Source organism: Lepisma saccharinum, chromosome 1 (genome assembly GCF_977018435.1).
Source record: "Lepisma saccharinum chromosome 1, izLepSacc3.1, whole genome shotgun sequence".
Classification (NCBI taxonomy): Eukaryota; Metazoa; Arthropoda; class Insecta; order Zygentoma; family Lepismatidae; genus Lepisma; species Lepisma saccharinum.
In genome coordinates this window covers 24204941-24226724 of record NC_139229.1, presented here as the reverse complement: position 1 = coordinate 24226724, position 21784 = coordinate 24204941, and the positions used below count along the sequence as shown (strand labels likewise).

The 21784-nt window shown below is 41.1% G+C and overlaps 1 protein-coding gene across 5 annotated transcripts in view; it reads right to left on the bottom strand.

The window, feature by feature from the left end:
- LOC145993750 (chitooligosaccharidolytic beta-N-acetylglucosaminidase-like) overlaps positions 1-21784 on the bottom strand; it is a 122617-nt gene that overhangs the window by 75785 nt on the left and 25048 nt on the right. Inside the window, exon 1 of one of the 5 annotated variants that reach the window (XM_083129570.1) lies at positions 8052-8131. The exons of 3 other annotated variants lie outside the window; for them this stretch is intronic. Coding sequence is in view for 1 of the 2 variants with exons in the window: in XM_083129517.1 (XP_082985643.1) it covers positions 4715-4744 (30 nt within the window). In the remaining variant the exon portion in view is untranslated. Of the gene's footprint in view, positions 1-4714; positions 4832-8051; positions 8132-21784 lie in introns of those variants that run through there. One more of the 5 variants, XM_083129517.1, reaches the window with a different exon arrangement.

Here is a 21784-nt window from a genome sequence, read left to right as displayed (position 1 = left end):
AAAATGTAAGCATCAGAATTCATTGCAGAGGAGAGATAGAAATTTGGGAAGAATGAAAGGAAAACATTTCTTTATTTCAATTATGTTTAAAAATGTAAAACTGACTACAGAAGTAAAATGTTACTTTTCAAATTTAGTGTCGCTATTGAATTCGTTTACATAAAACATCTAACTAACTATCCTGAAACTGTTATTACTTACCCAGCTTATTATTAAGAAAGAAACCAATAATATTTTGATTATTTGTACATATACAGCGCATACACACATAAATTTACGTTCAAAACTTTCCAAATAAGCGAACCACGTCGGCGAGCGCACGAGACGTGGCCACAGGCCACAGGCCACAGGCCACGTCGAAAGTGCGCGAGTCCATCCAATATATATATAGCCCCAATCCCACCACTGACTCACTGACTCACTGACATAAATGTTCTCCATGAAGGAAGCCCCGGAGGCGAAAAATGCCCGATTACGACCCCCCATGAAATCGTCCCAAAAGTCCGAGAAAATTAAAAAATCGCTCAATCGGCCCTTCCTTAAGGGTGAAAATGCCCTTTTTTCACGTCCTTAGCAACCGTTGCCACGAGCATTTCTTTTGCACACATTGTTTCCTTCAATTCTTAATTGTCTAGCTACATTATATTTCTCACAGATAAGGAATTCCTGGTTTTGAAAAGGTGCCTCAAACAAGAGTGACATCTACACAAGAAGAAATTTCAGCCCAGACACAATTACGTATATATTGATGAACTCAATGCGAAAATATCTATATTGTGGTTGTTTCAGTTAAATGTTTAGTGGTATAATAACATACAATTATTTAGATAGTTTGCCGTGCTTGTTGTTCACCATGGAAACGGACGTTGCTAGGGAACTTAAACAAAGTTTATTTCACCCAGAAAACTACTGTAAGTGAATTATGCTAGACTTTTCGTATTTTAAAATACGATTGATTGGTTTAGTTTATTTTACTTCGCGTTTTGTGCCTCTTGGCTAATTTGCGAAGATGGGGATGAGTGATTAAAGGATGAAATTGATGAACGGACATTCACAAACAACCAAGCCCGACCGGGATGCGAACCCGGGACCCTTGGTTTAAAATATGAGCATCAGAATATATTACAGAAGCAAGGTAGGGATTTTAGGGGAATGACGGAAAACAATTATTTTCTAATTACGTTTAAAAATGTGAAAATGACAAAAGACGTAAATATTGCATTTCCAATTTAGTGTCGCTATTGAATTAGTTTATGCAAGATATCCAACTAATTATCTTGAAACGGTTGTTACTTACTCAGTTTATTATTAAGAAAATATACAATAATATTCTGAATATTTGTACCTTATTAGAGACCATACACTCATAAAGTTACTTTTTAAACTTTTCAAATTAGCGAACTTATTCACTTGTCCCCGCTTCATCCAATACAACATGCAGATATTTTACTCCATCTATAATATAACGTGGCTGAAGGTCACGCATGTGAGCGTACAAGACGTGGCCAAAGGCCACGTCGAAAGTACGCGAGTCCAATATATATAAAGCCCCAATCCCACCACTGACTGACTCACTGACATAAATGTTCTCCATGAAGGAAGCCCCGGAGGCGAAAAACGCCCGATTACGACCCCCCATGAAATCGTCCCAAAAGGCCGAGAAAATTAAAAAATCGCTCAATCGGCCCTTCCTTAAGGGTGAAAATGCCCTTTTCTCAAGTCCTTAGCAACCGTTGCCACGGATATTTTTTGCAGCACACATTGTTTCCTTCAATTCTTAATTGTCTAGCTACATTATATTTCTCACAGATCATTAGCACACAGATGAATGAACTCGTGGTTTTGAAAAGGTGCCTGAAACAAGGGTGACATCTACATAATAAGGAGTTTCAGCCCAGATACAATTACGTATATATTGTTATACTCAATGCGAAAATATTATCTACATCGTTCTTGTTTTAACTAAATGTTTAGGGGGTATAATGACATGCAATTCCTTAGAGTTTTTGCCGTGCCTGTTGTTGTCCATGGAAACGGACGTTGCTAGGGAACTTCAATAAAGTTTATTTTCACCCCGGAAACTACTGTAAGGGAATTATGCTAGACTTTTCGAATTTCAAAATGCGAGCATCAGAATTTACTAGAGAGGCAAGGTAGGAATTTGAGGGGAATGACGGAAAACAGTTATTATTCAATTACGTTCAAAAATGTGAAAATAACAAAATACGTAAATATTGCATTTTCAATTTAATGTCGCTCTTGAATTCGTTTATACAAGAAATCTAACTAACTATCTTGAAACTGTTATTGCTTACTCACTTATTATTAAGAAAATAGACAATTTTGAATATTTTGAATATTTGTACCATATTAGAGCTCGTACACACACACAGTTACGTTCAAAACTTTCCAAATAAGCGAACCGTATATATTGGTAAACTCAATGCCCATATATTTACATCGTGGTAGTTTTAATTAAATGTTTAGTGGTATAATAACGAACAATTATTTAGAGAGTTTGCGCTGCTTGTTCTTCACGATGGAAACGGACGATGCTAGGGAACTTAAAGAACGTTTATTTTCACCCCGAAAACTACTGTGAGGGAATTATGCTAGACTTTTCGAATTTCAAAATACGAGCGTCAGAATTTATTACAGAGGCAAGGTAGGAATTTGAGAAATGACAGAAAACAATTATTATCCAATTACGTTTAAAAATTTGAAAATGACAAAAGACGTAAAATATTACATTTCCAATTTAGTGTCGCTATTAAATTCGTTTATGCAAAACATCAAACTAATTATCTTAAAACTGTTATTACTTACTCAGTGTATTATTAGCAAAATAGGCAATAATATTTTGAATATTTGTACCTTATTAGAGCCCATACAGACATAAAGCTACTTTCGAAACTCTTCAAATTAGCGAACTTATAGACTTGTTTGGGTTCATCCAATAAAACATGCAGACATTTTACCCCATCTATAACATGATTACACCCACAACGTGGCCGAAGGTCACGCATGCGAGCGTACAATATATATAAAGCCCCAATCCCACTGACTCACTGACATAAATGTTCTCCATGAAGGAAGCCCCGGAGGCGAAAATTGCCCGATTACGACCCCCCATGAAATCGTCCCAAAAGGCCGAGAAAATTAAGAAATCGCTCACTGTGCCCTTCCTTAAGGGTGTAAATGCCCTTTTTTCACGTCATTAGCAACCGTTGCCACGAGCATTTCTTTTGCACACATTGTTTCCTTCAATTCTTAATTGTCGAGATACATTATATTTCTCACAGGTCTACAACACACAATTGAATCAACTCCTGGTTAGAAAAGGTGCTTCAAACAAGGGTGACATCTACGTAATAAGGAGTTTCAGCCCAGATACAATTACGTACATATTGGTAAACTGAATGCGAAAATATTATCTACATCGTGGTTGTTTTAACTAAATGTTTAGAGGTATAATAACAAACAATTATTTAGAGAGTTTGCAGTGCTTGTTGTTCACCATGGAAACGGACGTTGCTAGGGAACTTCAAGAAAGTTTATTTTCACCCCAAAAACTACTGTAAGTGAATTATACTAGACTTTTCGTATTTCAAAATACGAGCGTCAGAATTTATTACAGACGCAAGGTAGGAATTTGGGGGGAATGGCGGAAAACAGTTATTATCCAATTACGTTCAAAAATGTGGAAATGACAAAAGACGTAAATATTCCATTTTCAATTTAGTGTCGCTATTGAATTCGTTTATGCGAAAACACCCAACTAATTATCTTGAAACGGTTATTACTTACTCAGTTTATTATTAAGAAATTAGACAATACTCTTTTGAATATTTGTACCTTATTAGAGCTCATACACACATAAAGTAACTTTCGAAACTTTTCAAATTAGCGAACTTATACACTTGTTCCCCTTCATCCAATACAACATGCAGACATTTTACCCCATCTATAATATGATTGCGCCCACAACGTGGCCGAAGGTCACGCATGCGAGCGTACAAGACGTGGCCTTGGCCACGTCGAAAGTACGCGAGTCCAACAATACACCCACGTTTTCGCACAAGAAAGCCTAGCTTCCTTGCTAAGAAGATTTCACAAAAATTCTTTCACCTGAGCATCCAGAGAAATCCTTGGAAACAGAGTTGTCAAATTTAGCTCTTTCCTCACGTTTGAAATTTTCAAGTCAATAATTTAAGTGTCACAGAATTGATTACTTCTGTTGCAAGAAGTAACTGTGTTACAGTTACAGATACTTTTAAAAGTAGCTAGTTACAGTTTGAATTCTTTAAAGGAAGTAACTGTTACTTGTAACTGCGACAAAAATATTGCTGTATAACATCGTGTATTTGAACTGGTAGCCGAAACGAGACAATTAAAAATGAAAATAAACCCAGGTTGGTGCATCATTTAAAAATTTTGGTACCCAAGACCGAAACTGCAAGAGCAGTAAAAGTAATAAACCAGGAAGGACAGAGGAGGGAATATTTAAGGTTTTGTGTCCCGAAGATGTAGCTGTGCATAGTTCTGGGAATTGCACTCAATCAATTTGCAAACTTCTTATTTAGTAAATGTTTCCAAGCTGTAGTTGTTAATAGTTTATATACACACACAATCATTTGTAAAATGTATACATCCTGGTTGTCAAAATTTAGACTTATGACTTGCACTTAAGTACGTGTAAAAGTACATTACTTACAGTGAGTTTCCGCATTACATTAGTCCACATGTTGAATTACGCAACAAAATTTTTCAACACAATCAGAGCCTGAATTTACACTATGCTGACTCATACATCTTGCAGTGTGGTTCAAACGTAGCCTCGAAGAAACATAACAATCTGTTCCGGCGAAGTAGTTGCTGATTCTTGCCTCATTGGCAAGGGAAACTGCGGTATAGATAAGTATATGTGTATAAAAAAGTACCGGCACTTGAGTAGGCGTATCTCTGATAAGAACCTCGTGAAGATATTTTCTTCGCAGTCAACTTAAATTTAAAGATAGAATGTGTCAAATATGTTTTGTGAATGTTTAACTTTCATGCTGTGATCTGACGCTAATAGAGATGGTGTAACGAGACAAATATCAGCATTTGAAATAAGATACGAAAGAGACATATTCTATATTGTATAAAATCTATGACATCGAGACTTTCGAGGGAAGTCCAAGGCGAATTTAGAATACCATATAAGGCGTCCATGTAGACATGTCATATTGTGATTGAATAATGTTAACACTGTTACTCATATGCTCAGTTTTTTGTACTCTGCTCATTTCAGGTGGGTGCTGTGGCTATGGATAATGAACCACGTGAGCTAATCTTGGCGGAACAGCAATTGAAGTACCGTGCAGTGATAGAGTTCTTGATGCTGGAAGGGTTGCCACCCAAGTGACCTATTATTACCCATAACCAGTGGCGGCGATTTGGTTCGATAACTAGGGGGGCAAGGCAAGGACAGGTTACTTTCCCTTGGTCGATAAGGTTTAGCCTAGTGCAGGGCCGAAGTGGCAAAAAGTGGCGGGCCAACTCCCCCCCCCCTAACCGCCGCCACTGGCCATAAGCATGTGTATACAATATAATTTATACTATTTTACCCTAATTACTACTAAACAACAAAACTATCTTACTCTCACTAGTTTCCACGCTAAACCACTAATTAACATAATTTAAAAAAATACAAAATTATACCTTTTCCAGTATGTTTCATCATCAATGAAAAATGCTTAAAGTCTAATTGTGTTAATTATATCAATTGTATTATTTTGTACAATGAACATCGTTGTTCTGGAACTCCGAACAACTATGTACAGTCGTGGAAAGAAATACTTCCTTCATAAGACTACTGGTGTTAACGCTCTATAGCGGAAGTACTTTTTTCCATGGCCGTACATACATGTAATGTTTCATTTGGAATAATAAAGAAATTGAGGAAAAGTAAGACGGGGAAACCGAAATTCAATGGATATGACGTCCTGGTGTAAATTTCAGATACCAGCGCATACATGTGGATGTATGCAGGTAGAGGCTGGGCTACTTTCGGGGGTTCATCCCTCTTGTAATGGTCTCTGTTGTTGTTTTTTTACCACCCAAGGACATCCACACTCGCTTGTAGAAAGACTCGTCACCTTCCCTAGCCACCGTGTACCAATTGGGTTACCAAGTTCAACAGAGAAAGAAAATCCATTCAAGAAGAACCATCTCCATCACTGCCCAGAACTGAAAATCCTTTAAAAATTCGAAGAAATAGTGATGCCAGACAGAAGATGGAAACTTCCTGTAATAGCGGAGACAAAGGACACACAGAAATCGACCATTCATCTTATGTTGACGTGGCGATAAGAGAAGAGTGTGGGCGATGAATTAACACGGAAGCTGTTGTTGACTGTTTTTGGAGCTGAAAAGGCCACTATTTATCAAGACCCATCCAAGAAATAGTCCGACTTATGCAGCCTCTTTATTCACTAGACTTGGCTCCTAGTTATTTTTTTTGTCTATTTCGACATTTGAAGTTCGAGTTAAAGGAGCATCGATTTGACACCTACGAAAAGATCTGTGCTATCAACTCCATTTTTGAGTCTCGGAACGAATCATTCCACAGCATGAATTAGGAGCTTGTCATTCAAATGGAAAGAGTGTGTTAATAGAGGGGGGAGACTATATTTAAAAATAAACCAGATGTTTTTGACCACATACTATTTGGGTGTTTTTTTCTAAATGTGCCTTAGACTCTCCTCGTACAGTCACGGACACTTGAGTGTTGTAAGAATCCCGTTGACTTCCAATGGGATTCTCACAACACTCAAGTGTCCGTGACTGCACTTCCCGAGAATCTTGTCTTATTCGACATATTAGCTTAACTATCGTGTAGAAAGATAGAGCTCGCCCACATTCGAAACAACTTAGGATTTAATGACGAGCGGGTCTAAATTCTACAGTACATGCTGCGTAGGATGACCACTTAGATGCGCTGTAGCCTTCTGCACATGCGCCTGAGCTACCACTACCGCTGTGTGGGTGGAGCTTATTCTACAACGTCAGGATTGAGACCCGCTTCGAATATGCATGTAAGATATGAGCAGAGAGGTTCAAAATAATCCCGCTGTGTACGCTTCCAGTGCTTGTCGCTATCACTTCACTCTTAAGTTCATCAGCTGAATTTTCTGTATTGGTTTTAGTACTATCAGGCAAGAAACAGGCCAGTATGCCAGCATTTCCTGACAGAAAAGGTAATGATTTTATTCCTCACCTCAATCTGACTACTAAGCCTGACAGTAGGAAATGCTAACAACATTTATAAGTGTTTGTTATTGTTGACTAAAAATAGGTAGTATACTGAATGCAAAAACTGCATAGGGCGAGAAAAATCTACACCTTGTTTCGTCAACGCATGACAGAGTTGATAGACTTTTTTTTTGGAATCTCAATTGTAAAATATTGATTTGATTGAAATAAAGGTAAACAGCTAAATTTCTTACAGAGGGAGAAATAGGAATACTCCATGTGGAAAATGAAAATTCAGTAGACCCAACAGTAGAACGGTGAAACTTGGAGAATTTCATTCATTACATAGCTATTATTATTAATAATAATCTGTACAAACTTCCACAAATAAGATGAAGCTTATCCTGTTGATCATTTAATCGAGCATTATCCTTCCTAATTCGTACACTGACAAAACTTAATCAAGAATCAAATTTTTATTTGTTAACACTTCTTGCCTATAAGTGAACAAAAAAGTTGGTTTTCAGTCAAGGTTATACAAGGCTAATCGGGAACTGGCCTACAGTTTCAAGTGCGATCGGAATAATTGAAACTAAAGTAAGTTGGACACATTTTCAACTTTTCAGATCTGCTATAACTCTAGGTCCATTCCCTATGCTTTGTAGATTTATGTGCTTTCACCTTGCACAAATTTTGTCTTGCCAGTAGGTTAAGAGATTATGCTTCACGTGTCAACCAGCAAACACGATGTAAGGAAAGCTAATCCGTAAACAACAGCATAGAGAAAGTAAAGTTTCAAATCAAAACATACTTACCAAAACGATTATTCAAATCTTTGCGGAACTCTCTGCAGCACTGACTTAAGACTTTTAGAAGCCATGTGCGAGGCGATATGAGCGGCGCGATTGTAACTCGCGAGGAAGGGCCTTATCTAGCTCCGTTTCTGTTTATTTTTGTGCAAGGGGAAACATCATTTCCGCCAAGCCTTGTGGGTGGAAAGTACAGGGTCATGAAACCACTTTTTTTATACCCTACGATTACGCAACAGTATAATCCTTTTTCGTGTGTTTCTTTGCATGCTTTCATTTCAGCAAATTGATATAATGGAAAGCTTGGAGATAGAAAAGTAATAATCAATTCACTGAATTCATAATGCTAATGGGAACAAGAATGACATCATATGCCCAACCCTTTCGAAGACAAAAAGTTCCTTGTTTGTTTAACAAATCGATAGCGTTCCTCGGCTTGTATGGAATAATTTCATTTGGTCGTAGAGTACAGCCGACTTCCATGGTGGAGTGGTTAGTAATGCGCGCTACGACGTCAGATGTTTCGGGTTCGAATTCTGGTCTGGGCATGGGTATTCCTTGCGAGTGTCCCTTCTTCAAATTCATCATATCATCACTCATCCTCATCATGCGCGTAACTTGGGCCTAATTTTGAGGGAGCAGAATCAAACTCGGCCTAATTTTGAGGGGCAGAATCAAACCGCCTAATTTTGAGGGGCAGAATCAAACCGCCTAATTTTGAGGGGCAGAATCAATCAGGGCCTAATTTTGAGGGTCAGAATCAAACAGGGCCTAATTTTGAGGGTCAGAATCAAACAGGGCCTAATTTTGAGGGTCAGAATCAAACGGGAAATAATTTTGAGGGGCAGAATCAATCAGGGCCTAATTTTGAGGGGCAGAATCAAACGGGACCTAATTTTGAGGGGCAGAATCAAACTTCCTAATTTTGAGGGGCAGAATCAAACCGCCTAATTTTGAGGGTCAGAATCAATCAGGGTCTAATTTTGAGGGTCAGAATCAAACGGCCTAATTTTGAGGGTCAGAATCAAACGGCCTAAATTTGAGGGTCAGAATCAAACAGTGCCTAATTTTGAGGGTCAGAATCAAACGGCCTAATTTTGAGGGGCAGAATCAAACGGCCTAATTTTGAGGGGCAGAATCAATCAGGGCCTAATTTTGAGGGGCAGAATCAAACGGCCTAATTTTGAGGGGCAGAATCAAACGGCCTAATTTTTAGGGGCAGAATCAATCCTGGAGATTAAGATTGGGGGAAAAGATTCGAAAAGTTTTCCATCCAATAAAAACAGCATTAAGGATTATATGCCAAATACGTAACTAAGACTTTTGCGAAATCACAAATATTACTCTATATTACTTTCCACCTCAGGTCCCCTAACTTGTAAATATTAATAAACCTGAACATTTTAGGATGACAAGTGCCCCCTTGCCCCCGCCAAGTTACGCCTATGATCCTCATCCCCGAGATTAGCCAAAAGTGACAGAGAAGCGAAGTAAAATAAACCAAATCGATCAATCAAGCCGCAGGATCACGAATTCTATAAGATAGTGAGTGAGCTTATGATATAAAAGGGGTGGAGGTTATGATTTCAACATTCTCATGATGCCAGTGCTTCAAGTGAGGTGAACGCGGGGGATTCTATCCACCAGTTGAGAAAATTTGCGTAATGCATCCCCCCCAGGTAGGGTAATTTGCCTAAGCAACCCTGAAACTAATACGCCTAACCTAACAAAACGAATGCAATCCGCGCTTACGCCAGAAGGCGAAGTGAGGGGCTTGACCAGAATGTTGTTTGAGAAGGGTGAGATCACTTGTGTCCAGGGCTCGCAATGGAAAATTTCCCGAAACGAAACTCTTTATTTTTGTTAACATGGTGTTGTCTATTTTTTACTAGAGCGACGAGCTAACGACTAGTGAAATGATGCATTGTATTACAATCAATAATACAGTAAAACCTCGTTCATCCGGACCCCAATAAACCGGACTTCGCTTAATCCGGACAGGCAAAGGGCAAAAAAAGAAAAGAAAAAAAGAAACAGAAGGCAAGGTTTTAAATGTGGCTAGAAGTCAACAAGAGAACTTCCCAAAGAAAAGGCAGCCAACCACTGATGAAATTCTGTTTCCCGCAGACTTTGTACTGTACTGTATAGTGTATTTAGGCCTATGCCCTTTAAATACACCATAACAAACGTGGTTTGTTGTTATAAACGGAGTTTTAATGCACTTTCTACTGTTATTTTAGGTTATTTCAGTTAATCCGGACTTTCGTTAAACCGGTCAACTTATCCTCCCCATTAGTCCGGATTAACGAGGTTTTACTGTAGTTAATATTAATATTAAAATATTTACATAACCATCAGAATACTATCAACACGAGTGTTCTAGAATTTTCTTCCTTTTTTATAAAAAACATCAAATAGACGAAAATCGTGGATGATAGTGAGCTCGTCCAATTGGGTAGTTTTTAAAATTAAATGTACCGTCAACGGCAATAAAAATGGGACACCTAGATCCTGAAATGTTCGCTTCCCTGCAAGGCGTTATGTAGGTTGCTTACCTCTACGCCGGTGGCAGGGAATGTCATTGAAAATTTGCTATTAAAATCCGATGACTTTACATATCCTCAATATTAATATTATATCTTAATATTACGTATTAAAAATCAATTTTTGCATGTGAAAGATATTTCCATGTGGTTATTTTCCATATGATTAGGGAATGCATTTATTGTTTGAGGGACTTGAAATTTTACTGTTGAGTTAATCTGTCAGAACAATCAAATCTACAAGACACGTCTAATAATAATAATAATAAAAAATAAAAAAGTGAAAACGAGAACCATAAGGCAGAAAAAGATGAAGGTAACAGACGTCATCATACTCTTCGAAGCTAGCTCGCTGCAACAACCAGCTCCACATAGAGGGTAAACTTCTATGAATGCTATAATATACACTATTAAAGAGTATTAACAGTTTAGTTCACACTCAAAAGAAGAATGTAGTGAAATAAATATATACAAATTAAGGAACGGGAACGATACGTTAACAACATTAAGCCTTGTTTCCATGATAACCAAAAACTCAATATGCTGACCAAGGCAGAAATTTATTTTATTATAAAACATGAACTAAACGTTACGTTTCAACCTTCTAGCTAGGTCTTCTTCTGACTCTGTACCAAAGACAAATGAAATAAGGTACACGAGAGAAACAGGACATGAGTAGTACAGGTGGCCCGGTTCTAAATCCTCATTTGGGGCTCGAATCATCATGTGGGGCTCAGTGTTGCCAACTCACCCCCCCGAAAATTTCACCAACTGATATTTTGAAGCCTTTCATGGTGTATGTTAACCTCACAAGCAGTGTTGCCAACTCGGCGTAGCCTTTTATGGTGTATGTTAACCTCACCAGCAGTATTTCCAACTCGGCGTAGCCTTTCACGGTGTATAATTTTTTTAGCTTTTTTTTTGTGTGTGAGTGTACATGTGTTCGGGCGAGGCGTAGCTTTTTACGGTGTATGTTAACCTCACCAGCAGTATTTCCAACTCGGCGTAGCCTTTTATGGTGTATGTTAACCTCACAAGCAGTGTTTCCAACTCGGCGTAGCCTTTTATGGTGTATGTTAACCTCACAAGCAGTGTTGCCAACTCGGCGTAGCCTTTCACGGTGTATGTTAACCTCACCAGCAGTGTTGCCAACTCGGCGTAGCCTTTCACGGTGTATGTTAACCTCACCAGCAGTGTTGCCAACTCGCTTTACAAAAACACTCGCTGAAATGGCGCTCGCTGAAATAGCGCTCGCTAAAAATGGGCGCTCGGGGTCAGTTCTCGGAGAGAGGTTAATTTAACCTAATTTTTTTTACCTCTGTCTTCCACATGTATGTAATGCGATTTGAGGAGAAGAGGGTGAATTAACCTTATGGCTGACAATGTTCTATAAAATAACAATTCCTATGAACTCTGTAAATTTCCGAACATATGTTGTATTCACACTTTTACTTATTTTCGAGTGTACATTACAAATCTGCAAACAGATTTTGGCTAACTCGTACCGTTTAAGAGATGAACCTACTTCCGGTTGCTATTTTGGATTTCCGAGCATAGGTTGTATTCATACTTTTACTTATTTTCGAGTGTACATTACAAATCTGCAAACAGATTTTGGCTATCTCGTACCGTTTAAGAGATGAACCTACTTCCGGTCGCCATTTTGGATTTCCGAGCATAGGTTGTATTCACACTTTTACTTATTTTCAAGTGTACATTACAAATCTGCAAACAGATTTTGGCTATCTCGTACCGTTTAAGAGATGAACCTACTTCCGGTCGCCATTTTGGATTTCCGAGCATAGGTTGTATTCACACTTTTACTTATTTTCAAGTGTACATTACAAATCTGCAAACAGATTTTGGCTATCTCGTACTGTTTAAGAGATAAACCTACTTCCGGTCGCCATTTTGGATTTCCGAGCATAGGTTGTATTCACACTTTTACTTATCTTCGAGTGTACATTACAAATCTGCAAACAGATTTTGGCTATCTCGTACCGTTTAAGAGATGAACCTACTTCCGGTCGCCATTTTGGATTTCCGAGCATAGGTTGTATTCACACTTTTACTTATCTTCGAGTGTACATTACAAATCTGCAAACAGATTTTGGCTATCTCGTACCGTTTAAGAGATGAACCTACTTCCGGTCGCCATTTTGGATTTCCGAGCATAGGTTGTATTCACACTTTTACTTATCTTCGAGTGTACATTACAAATCTGCAAACAGATTTTGGCTATCTCGTACCGTTTAAGAGATATTCCAAAATTATATATATATTTGATAAGCGACAACAACAGAGCCATCTCTGTACAAATGTTGGAACTCGATGAATGCTTGAGTGGAACAAGTTATTTTTTTTTTCAGTACGTCAACATTTTTAATTTTTTTTGCCAGTGAATGGGTTAGGTGACTTGCAACGACGAAGGCCTTCTAGCAATACGAACTTAGCTTATGCCGGCGTAATTCGCTAAAATATCTTTAAATTTGCATATTTCTCATACCGCCGTATCTTGTTCTATTAGACCTCTTCAAGAAAATCGCCAATTAGTGAAAACTAATTGAGCACAACAGCAAAAGAGGTGATAATAGGGCAAGCATACAATGATATGGGGATATGTGAATTGTCGGTTTCTTCGATTCAGATAAATGGATCGAATTGAAACTGGGATATTTTGCATTTTTTTATATGATAGCTAAAATAACAGAGATTTTGATTGGCTAATAATTTATACGTGGTGTTTTCTGATTGGTTTAAGTAAGCAAAATTTCTATTGGCTGTCTAAAGCCGGAGCACAGCGCTGATTTCTCACCTTTGCTGGATTGGTAGAGGAACCCACATGGCGGGGGATAGAACCTGAACGGGCTCCACCAAAGTATAGGAGACTAGAAGCATATAATTTGGCGGAAAAACCTAAGTAAGGTCATAGAGAATATTTCAAAAAAAGATTTTTTTTTAAAAAAAAAAGTTAACAATTATATTTTGCATTGCACAGCATTGGATATTAAATAACATACCCCCAAAAAATCTCTGCATTATGCGTTCTGTAAAAAATTGCACTACGTGCCAAACTGCTGTGTCAAGTAAACATTTTCAAAGGCACTGTCGTACTTGTGTGCCGGGAAAACAAATATGTGCGACCAAACTGTGCTCTAAGTGTGGAAAAAATATTTCTATTCCCAACTTCAAGCGACACCAGCTTACTTGCAAGAGCACTGGAACATCTCTACCACAACCTTCCAAGCGAAAGGTAGAAGTAACCTCTCTCGATGCATGGCCACCTGCCAAACGCGTCAAGCTGGCGAAGAAAGCAGACCGGTTTGCGTTTGAGCATTTATTAGAAGACTTTGACATAACATCAGACAGCTTCTGCGATGTGCGTAGTTTTCTGGGGAGCGAGCGAGCTAAGATAATATCCATCCTCAACGATGCATTGGCCACACACTCCACTAAATTCTATGCTGTGCTATGCTGCAAGTATAAGAAACCGTCTGATAAAATATATAAATTCTTCCATGCCACAAAAGCAAAAACACTGCATCAGGCAGATGTCACTGACCTCGACAGCATCTACGACAAGTTTGTCGAGGAGCTTGTGGCAAAGCACGAGGAGCATCAGGCTGAAGGCTCGGGCGGTTCGCTGTGTGGCGACCCCCACAAACTTTGTTTGAAACTTAACAAATTCCTGCCACTGGCAGGGTCTAGCTATATTGCCCTGCCACCCGAGGTTAAAGCAAAAAAAGCTATTCTCAATATTCAGAACAAAGACACCAAATGCTTCCTCTGGTCGGTGCTGGCAGCATTGCACCCTATACCTTGGGAAAAGAGTCCACGCCGTGTTGCACACTACAAGCAGTATGAGTTGGAACTGGAGGATGCAATGGCGGGGATTGCCTACCCTGTAGAAGTCTCGCATATTCGCAAGTTTGAGGTTCGTGCTCGTGACTTGTTGGGCCTGCAATTAGCCATCAATGTTTACGGTCTCGAGAACAAACATGAGGTCTACCCCATCCGCGTGAGCAACGTGAGCAACAACAACGAGGCACGAGAAATCAACCTCCTGCTCATCAAGGACGAAACCCATCACCATTACACCCTCATTCGCTCGCTCTCTCGGCTTGTTTCGAGCCAACGGAGCAGTGATAGTCACCACGTCGAGGTGTGTCGCAGGTGCTTGTCTACATTTCGCAATCGAGAACAGCAGGATTACCGGCGCATCAGAGGTCCCAACATTGCTGCTGAGAAGCTAGCTCGCCACATGCTCTACTGTGGTACCAACAAGCCTGCACGAACTATCCTGCCCGAACCTGGTGCAGTAGAGTGCTTTCGCAGGCACAGTGCTATGGTGAAGCATCCTGCCTATATTGTAGCAGACTTCGAGGCCTTTCTTCAACCTCTGTCTAACTGCGAGCCCAACCCCGAAACATCCTCTACCATTCCTTTCCAAATCCACGAGGCCTCGAGTTACTCCTATGTTGTGGTGTGGCGAGACCAACATATTGCCTCCGAGCCCTATGTGTATCGCGGTCCCGACCCGGTCAAACACTTCCTGGAGAGAATGCAACAGGAAGCCATCAAGATAGGGAAGGTGCTGTTGGCCCCCAAGCCCATGCTGCCTCTGTCTCCCAAAGACAAGCATCAGCACGAAATAGCTCTAAATTGTCCTGTTTGCAACTCGGTCTTCACTGACGATAACAAAAAGGTCCACCACCATGACCATTATGGGACCGGAAGCTACATTGGCCCGTGGTGCAGCAGGTGTAACTTGAGAGCCAGGGACCCGCGCTTCATACCGGTCTTTTTTCACAATGGCTCGGGATATGATTTCCATCACTTGGTCACACATCTAGGGTACGACAATGCAAGAATCAATGTCCTGGCACAAAACGAGGAGCGTTATATTAGCGTCAGCAAGTGGGTGCCGATCCCCGGCGACTCAAAAAACAGGAGCATCGAGCTTCGGTTCCTCGACTCTCTGAGGTTCCTCCAGGCAAGCCTGGATGCTCTTGCTGGGAAGCTCAGAGACGACCAACTAGCCATTACCACATCAAGTTTCCCGAACTTAGATGTCGCACTCATCAGACGTAAAGGGGTCTACCCCTACGAATACGTCACCGACCCTTCCAAGTTCGAAGAAGAGTTGCTGCCTCCCCAGGATAAATTCTACAGCCAGCTGAGAGGTTCAGGTATTACCGACGAGGAGTACAAGCATGCTCAGTCTATGTGGGTCAAGTTGGGTTGCCGAACTTTTGGTGATTACCACGATGCATACCTGAAGCTTGATGTGACGCTTCTTGGCGATGTGTTCCAGGCGTTCCGGGCGACTGCGAAAAACATTTACAACCTGGACCCTGTATATTTTTACAGCCTTCCTGGACTGGCATGGTCGGCCATGCTCCTGCTGACTAAAGTTAAACTTTCCCTTATCTCCGATATTGATATCATGCTTTTCATCGAGAGAGCTATCCGGGGCGGCATGGTCCAAGTGTCGCAACGCTTCGCACACGCCAACAATCAGCACATGGCCACTGGTTACGATCGCTCCCAACCATCAAGCTACATCATGTACACTGATGTGAATAATCTTTACGGGCACTCCATGATGCAGCCACTCCCAACAGGACAGTTTGAGTGGGTTGATCCTTTATACCACGACATCGAAAAAGAGTGCGACGAGTTTGGGTTTTTTGCCGAGGTGGACCTTGACTTCCCCGAGAAGCTGCAGGATACATTCTGTGACCTTTCGCCTGCTCCGGAATTCAAGTGTCCACCTGGCTCAGATCAACCAAAGCTCGTCATGGACTTGGAGCCCAAAAAGCGTTATGTGCTACACTACCGGAACCTCCAGTGGTTAATGCAGCAAGGGGTCTCGGTCAAAGCAGTTCACCGCGTGCTCTTGTTCAGGCAGTCTCCATGGTTGAAGCCGTACATCGAACTGAACACCGAACATCGCACTGCTGCCACTTCGGAACTTGATCGCGATTTTTTCAAATTAATGAACAATGCGGTATTTGGGAAAACCATGGAGAATGTGCGAAATCACGTTGATATAAGGTTGGTGACGAAGAAAACACAGTGTCGTCGACTTGTTGCAAGCTCGCTGTTCAGCTCTCGAACAATTTACAACGAACAGATGTCTCTGATTCACATGAACCGGGACGAGGTGCTACTCAACAAGCCCATCTATGTGGGAGCTGCAGTTTTGGATCTGAGCAAGTTGTGCATGTTCGAGACATATTACGACATACTACGTGCACACTACAACCACAATATCTCACTCCTCTACACAGACACAGACAGCTTGGTGTACCATGTTCGCACGGCCGATGCGTATGGTGATATAGCCAAAGTTCCAGCTCTTGTCAAGCTCTTCGACACATCGGGCTATCCCCAGCCAAACCGGTATGGAATTCTGCCCCGAAACAAAAAAATACCCGGCAAACTCAAGGACGAGAAAGACGGGGATGTGATTGTGGACTTTGCTGGACTTCGTGCCAAAGCCTATGCGATCCGGGCTGAGGGTTCTGTAACAAAAAAGGCAAAGGGTGTAAGCAGGCAAGTGGTTCGGGAGCACCTCAAGTTTGAGGATTACCTCGAGTGCCTCAGAACAAAATCGCCCATTCTACAAAAAGAGCATCGTATCCAAAGCGTCGATCATGTGCTTACAACTAATATTGTCAGGAAAGTTGCTCTGGATGCACACGACGACAAGAGGTGTATTCTTGAATGTGGGGTCCATACACTTCCGTGGGGCCACTATCGCCTCCAAACTAGTAAGGCCTGCCCAGAGTGCAACAAAAAGTAATAGGCAATGCAAAATGAAAAAAAAAATCAATTTTAATTTACTTCAACTTCCTCGATTACATGCATGGCACAGCAAAATTAAACTTCTGGGAAACTGCTTATTGTAGTTGTGTGCTATTTTTTTAATTTTTTTTTTTTGTATCTAAAACTGTTCAGTTACTCTTTCATTCTTGACGTCATACACAAATGTTTTCTCTGCAATAAGAATGACACTGCACAGAGTATCTGCAGGCAAGGCGTCGTGGAACTCGCATACAATCTTGATGTTGGTACGATCGTTAACAACCACCTGTTTTCTTTTAGATGTGTTGATGACAAACATGGGTCTGCGAGCTATGAACTCGTCGGGGTTGTAGTACACGTCCACATTGCCGGAGGTCACTCTCTTGTAAGCTGTGTACGCCTCGTAAAGTTTCAGGTAATCATCGTTTGTAATGTTTAAGTTATAATTCTCGCGTGGAAAAACTTCATTCCTTCCATTTTTGAGGTAAACATTCTTAATTTTGCAATTATCGAACTGGCTAGAATCTTTCTCTTGGTTATTATCTTTCCCCGTCTGGAAGAGCACGACGGTAAACTCTGGCATATCGTACCGGATGCTGTTGAACTGCGTAGTAACATCAAATTCAAAATGGCTGCCAGAAGCAGGTTTCTGCACGCACTGGTAGCCGTAAAATTGGATGGGTACTTGGGGGTTCTTCAAAATATCGGCTTTGTACTTGAGACCGTAGTTAGATTCGTATTCTACCACAGGCATGCGCAGCTCCATGAACTGGATGACGCACTTGGCTGCGTCGGGTAGTGTGTTGGCAAGTGCTGCACCGTCTGCACCCAAGGTGCTGTAACGCATCAGCACATCGTTGTCATTGGCGCTTCTGCGAAAAGTGACGCGCAAGCCACCCTTCCACATAATCTCCGTGTAGTCGGAGAAGAAGCCTGGAAGCAAGCGCATGGGAAACAGTACTGTGTGGCTTCGAGTTTTGATTTTTGTATCTGCTTCGAATCCCCCTGCCTGGTAATATGCCGCATCGCTCTTGGAGAGTTTCAGTGTTCCCACAGCTGTAGAAGTAATCCCGGGGTAGTCAACCCTATCGATGACGGTGCCATGCTTTCTAACTTCCACTTGCGAGAACAGATGCGGCACAAAATTGTCCACGAGTTTTAAATTTGCATTGGCGTTAAATGCTTCCCCGTTGTCTCTCTTCACCACATCAAACTTGATATACAAATCAGCTCTGTGAGGGTGAATAAACCCATCCCCGACGTCCACATCGTATTCGATCTCCCTGTTCGGTTCGTTCAAATTGGCGAACGTGCGACGATTGGGTGGGAAGGACTGCAACTCGTAACTTTCGATTTGCTCCATGATTGTTATTTATTATACGTTAATCTCCACGACGGCGGTGGTAGTAGCTCCGGCAAAATTCACCACCTCATTTTTTTCGTTTGTCACTGCCAATTCTATGTTGTCTATGCGATTACGAGATATAGGGAAGTATATCGGTGGTGAGGGTGTGTAGATAATCGGTTCCATGAATTCAGAGTTTGGTTTGAACGTAGCGATGATACCTGTTTTCTTGTGACTGCCTGGGATGCCATCCGAGGATTTGGTGATCATGCCTTCTGCCACGTTGCAATGTATGTTCAGAGTCTCGATGGCTAGAAATTTAGGAATGTTGGCACCGATGTGCTTGATGCCAGGTTCGAGCTTTGTGTTGTTCTCAAATCCCAGAAGCTCTCCAACAGTGCCTAGGTCTACTGTTTCCGTAGCAGACACAATTTCAACTCTGTGAGTTACAGAATTTTGAGATAGCAGTACATTTCTTGGCAATTGGGCTTGCAAGGTAGACAGATTGTACTGTCCTGGCATGATAACTATTTTTTCATTTCCAACAGTAATTTTGTTATTGTGCTCCGTGACATTGGGTATTAGGTACATGCTGTAGAATGCACGAAGAGCAATAGATTTAGGATAGATGATGTCGTCATGCAACGCGAGTTTCAAGACCGAAGTCTCGCTGGTGAGATGGAACACTGCCATGGTGTTTTAGGTACCACAATGCTTTCTGAAAATGCTCCACTGAGGGGTTATTTATTTTAGACATGTATGCGAGAACGAAAAGGCATAGGTGGCCGCAGTTAACATCGGTGAAACCCTGGATGCGTTTGTCATTGTAGTAGAGGTTGGCAACACTGAGATACTTCACCAACCTGGCAGGCGGTGTGCCACCGAACGAATCGAAAACAAATGCATTGTTATCGTTAATTTTGAGGTAGCATATCCAATGTGTACCAGGATTTTTGTAACTGTCCAGGTTGACCACGCCATACTCCTTTTTCTTCACAGCAGAGGGTAGAGAATCGGACATGAAAACACCCCTGAAGTTCCTTATTCCCAACGGTTCGATCAGAGATTCAATATCGAAGTTGGACAGGGCTTTTTCTTTTTTTTATATTTCTTCAAAGCATCGAGGTTGCTTTTTCGCTTTTTGGTCACACCTTTCCCCTTCTTTTCCATAGCCAGGTTGTGACGTTTCTGTTCTTCCAGCTCGGCCTTGTTCTTCTTCGAGTCGATGACGGTTTTGGCGATGGCGGCGCTACCGCCGGCCAAACTTCCAACAGCACCCAAAGCTGCCAAGATGGCCGGAATGCTGAATATGAAACCTCCAATCTTCTGCTGCTTCCGCGAATGCTGCAACTTTTTCAATTGTGGAGTGCTGAGCAGCAATTTCATTCCGTGTCCTTTGGACAAGCATGAACGTTTCTTCTCGCGTTGTTTCTTGGTGAGTAACCCATCGAGGGCACCCAGCGTTTTCAGATTCGAATATGGTATCTGGTACACGACGCCCTTGGGCTTCATGATGTATTTTTTTTTTTACGATATGTTATTTTATATATGTTCCGAGATTTTTTTGTTTCTCACTCGTATAATTTTTTTACGGTATGTTATTTATATATACTTTGCAGCTATTAAACAAATTCGATTATGTGCTTTGTTTTCTTACCAAGAAGTTCTTTTGTCCCCTTGTACACGATTCGAGTTTTACTCTCGATTAAAATAGATAGCTTCTCGTCGGATAACATGCTAGCGTATCGATCTGGTAAAAATAGGCTGTATTGTCCGTTGAGCAACAGACGTACTTTGGGACCATACTGGGTTGCAACAATTGAACCGGAAGTTATTGCGTAAGGTTTGTCCACTTCCAATTCCTGAATTTTTACATACTCGACTGACAAATTTAGCATTTGTTTTAATGCCTGGACGTCACTAATTTTTTCACTCATATCGAAGAAATATTTTTTTTTGGTCTCGTAGATTTTTTACAGTGTGTTATTTATAGAAAAAAGTTTCGGCATTGCCTAATGCGATGAGGTGATCGATGATCCTACTGGTTTCTGCATTTGAAGCGTACCAGTCGTCTGTATATCGTCTCCTCCCCTGTCTCCACTCGTGAAGTTCGTCCATCTTATCAGCCAATTTTTCATCAGCAGCCCGAAAAAGAGCATAGGGAGAAGAAGAAGATTTTACACCGCTTATTTTTCTCAGATAATCCAGAAGTAGCATTTCACAGGGCAAGCGAAATTGTGGTGTTATTTTAACTAAATCAATAAGCTTTTTAACATTCTCGTGACTATCGTCGAAAGTAAATGTAAATATTTTGTATAACACTTCTGTTGGTAAGTCTGTTATATGCGTAGACATTTTTTACTGTATGTTATTTAATTACAGCCCCCACCCCAATTTTCGTTTTGTATTCATGGCAATGGTCGTGCCCAATGCTGCAACCTGTTCACCCAGCGAGGCGTCTCTGCTGACGAGTCTCCCGAACGCAGCATGCTCCAATTTTCTATCAGCATCGTGACGCGCATCTAAATTCGTATATGTGTTGTAAGCAATGTCGTGATCCTTGCATGCAGCATCCAGCAGATTTACCCCCTTGTCTCCTCTCTCCAGTCGCCGTTCCAGTTTAGTACCCGGTCCGCAATATTGGTAACCTGGTAGGTGCATCTCGAAGGGTAGCTTGTTGATGATGTCGTTCACGAGACCTCGACCCTCGGCCACATTCCAGAATTTTGGTGGCAGGGTGTTGATGATTTTGATAAGGTAACCTATACCTTTGTTGTCGTTGACAATAAAGTTGCTAAGCTTGGTGCTAATCATGTCCATGATGCCCACCTTCTCGTTGTGGAAGTTGCGATTGCCTGCATTTTCTTCGCCTGCGATAACCAGCAATCGATCTACAAGCTTCCTTACGTCGTCTACCCAAACAAACTCTTTAGGTAGGGTATTGTAGAGTTTGACACCGCTGCCAGTCTTGAGCTGGTTCCATATTGGCTTGATGAGGTTCCTGTATTTTTCTCCACTGCTTGATTTTACGCGATTCTGTG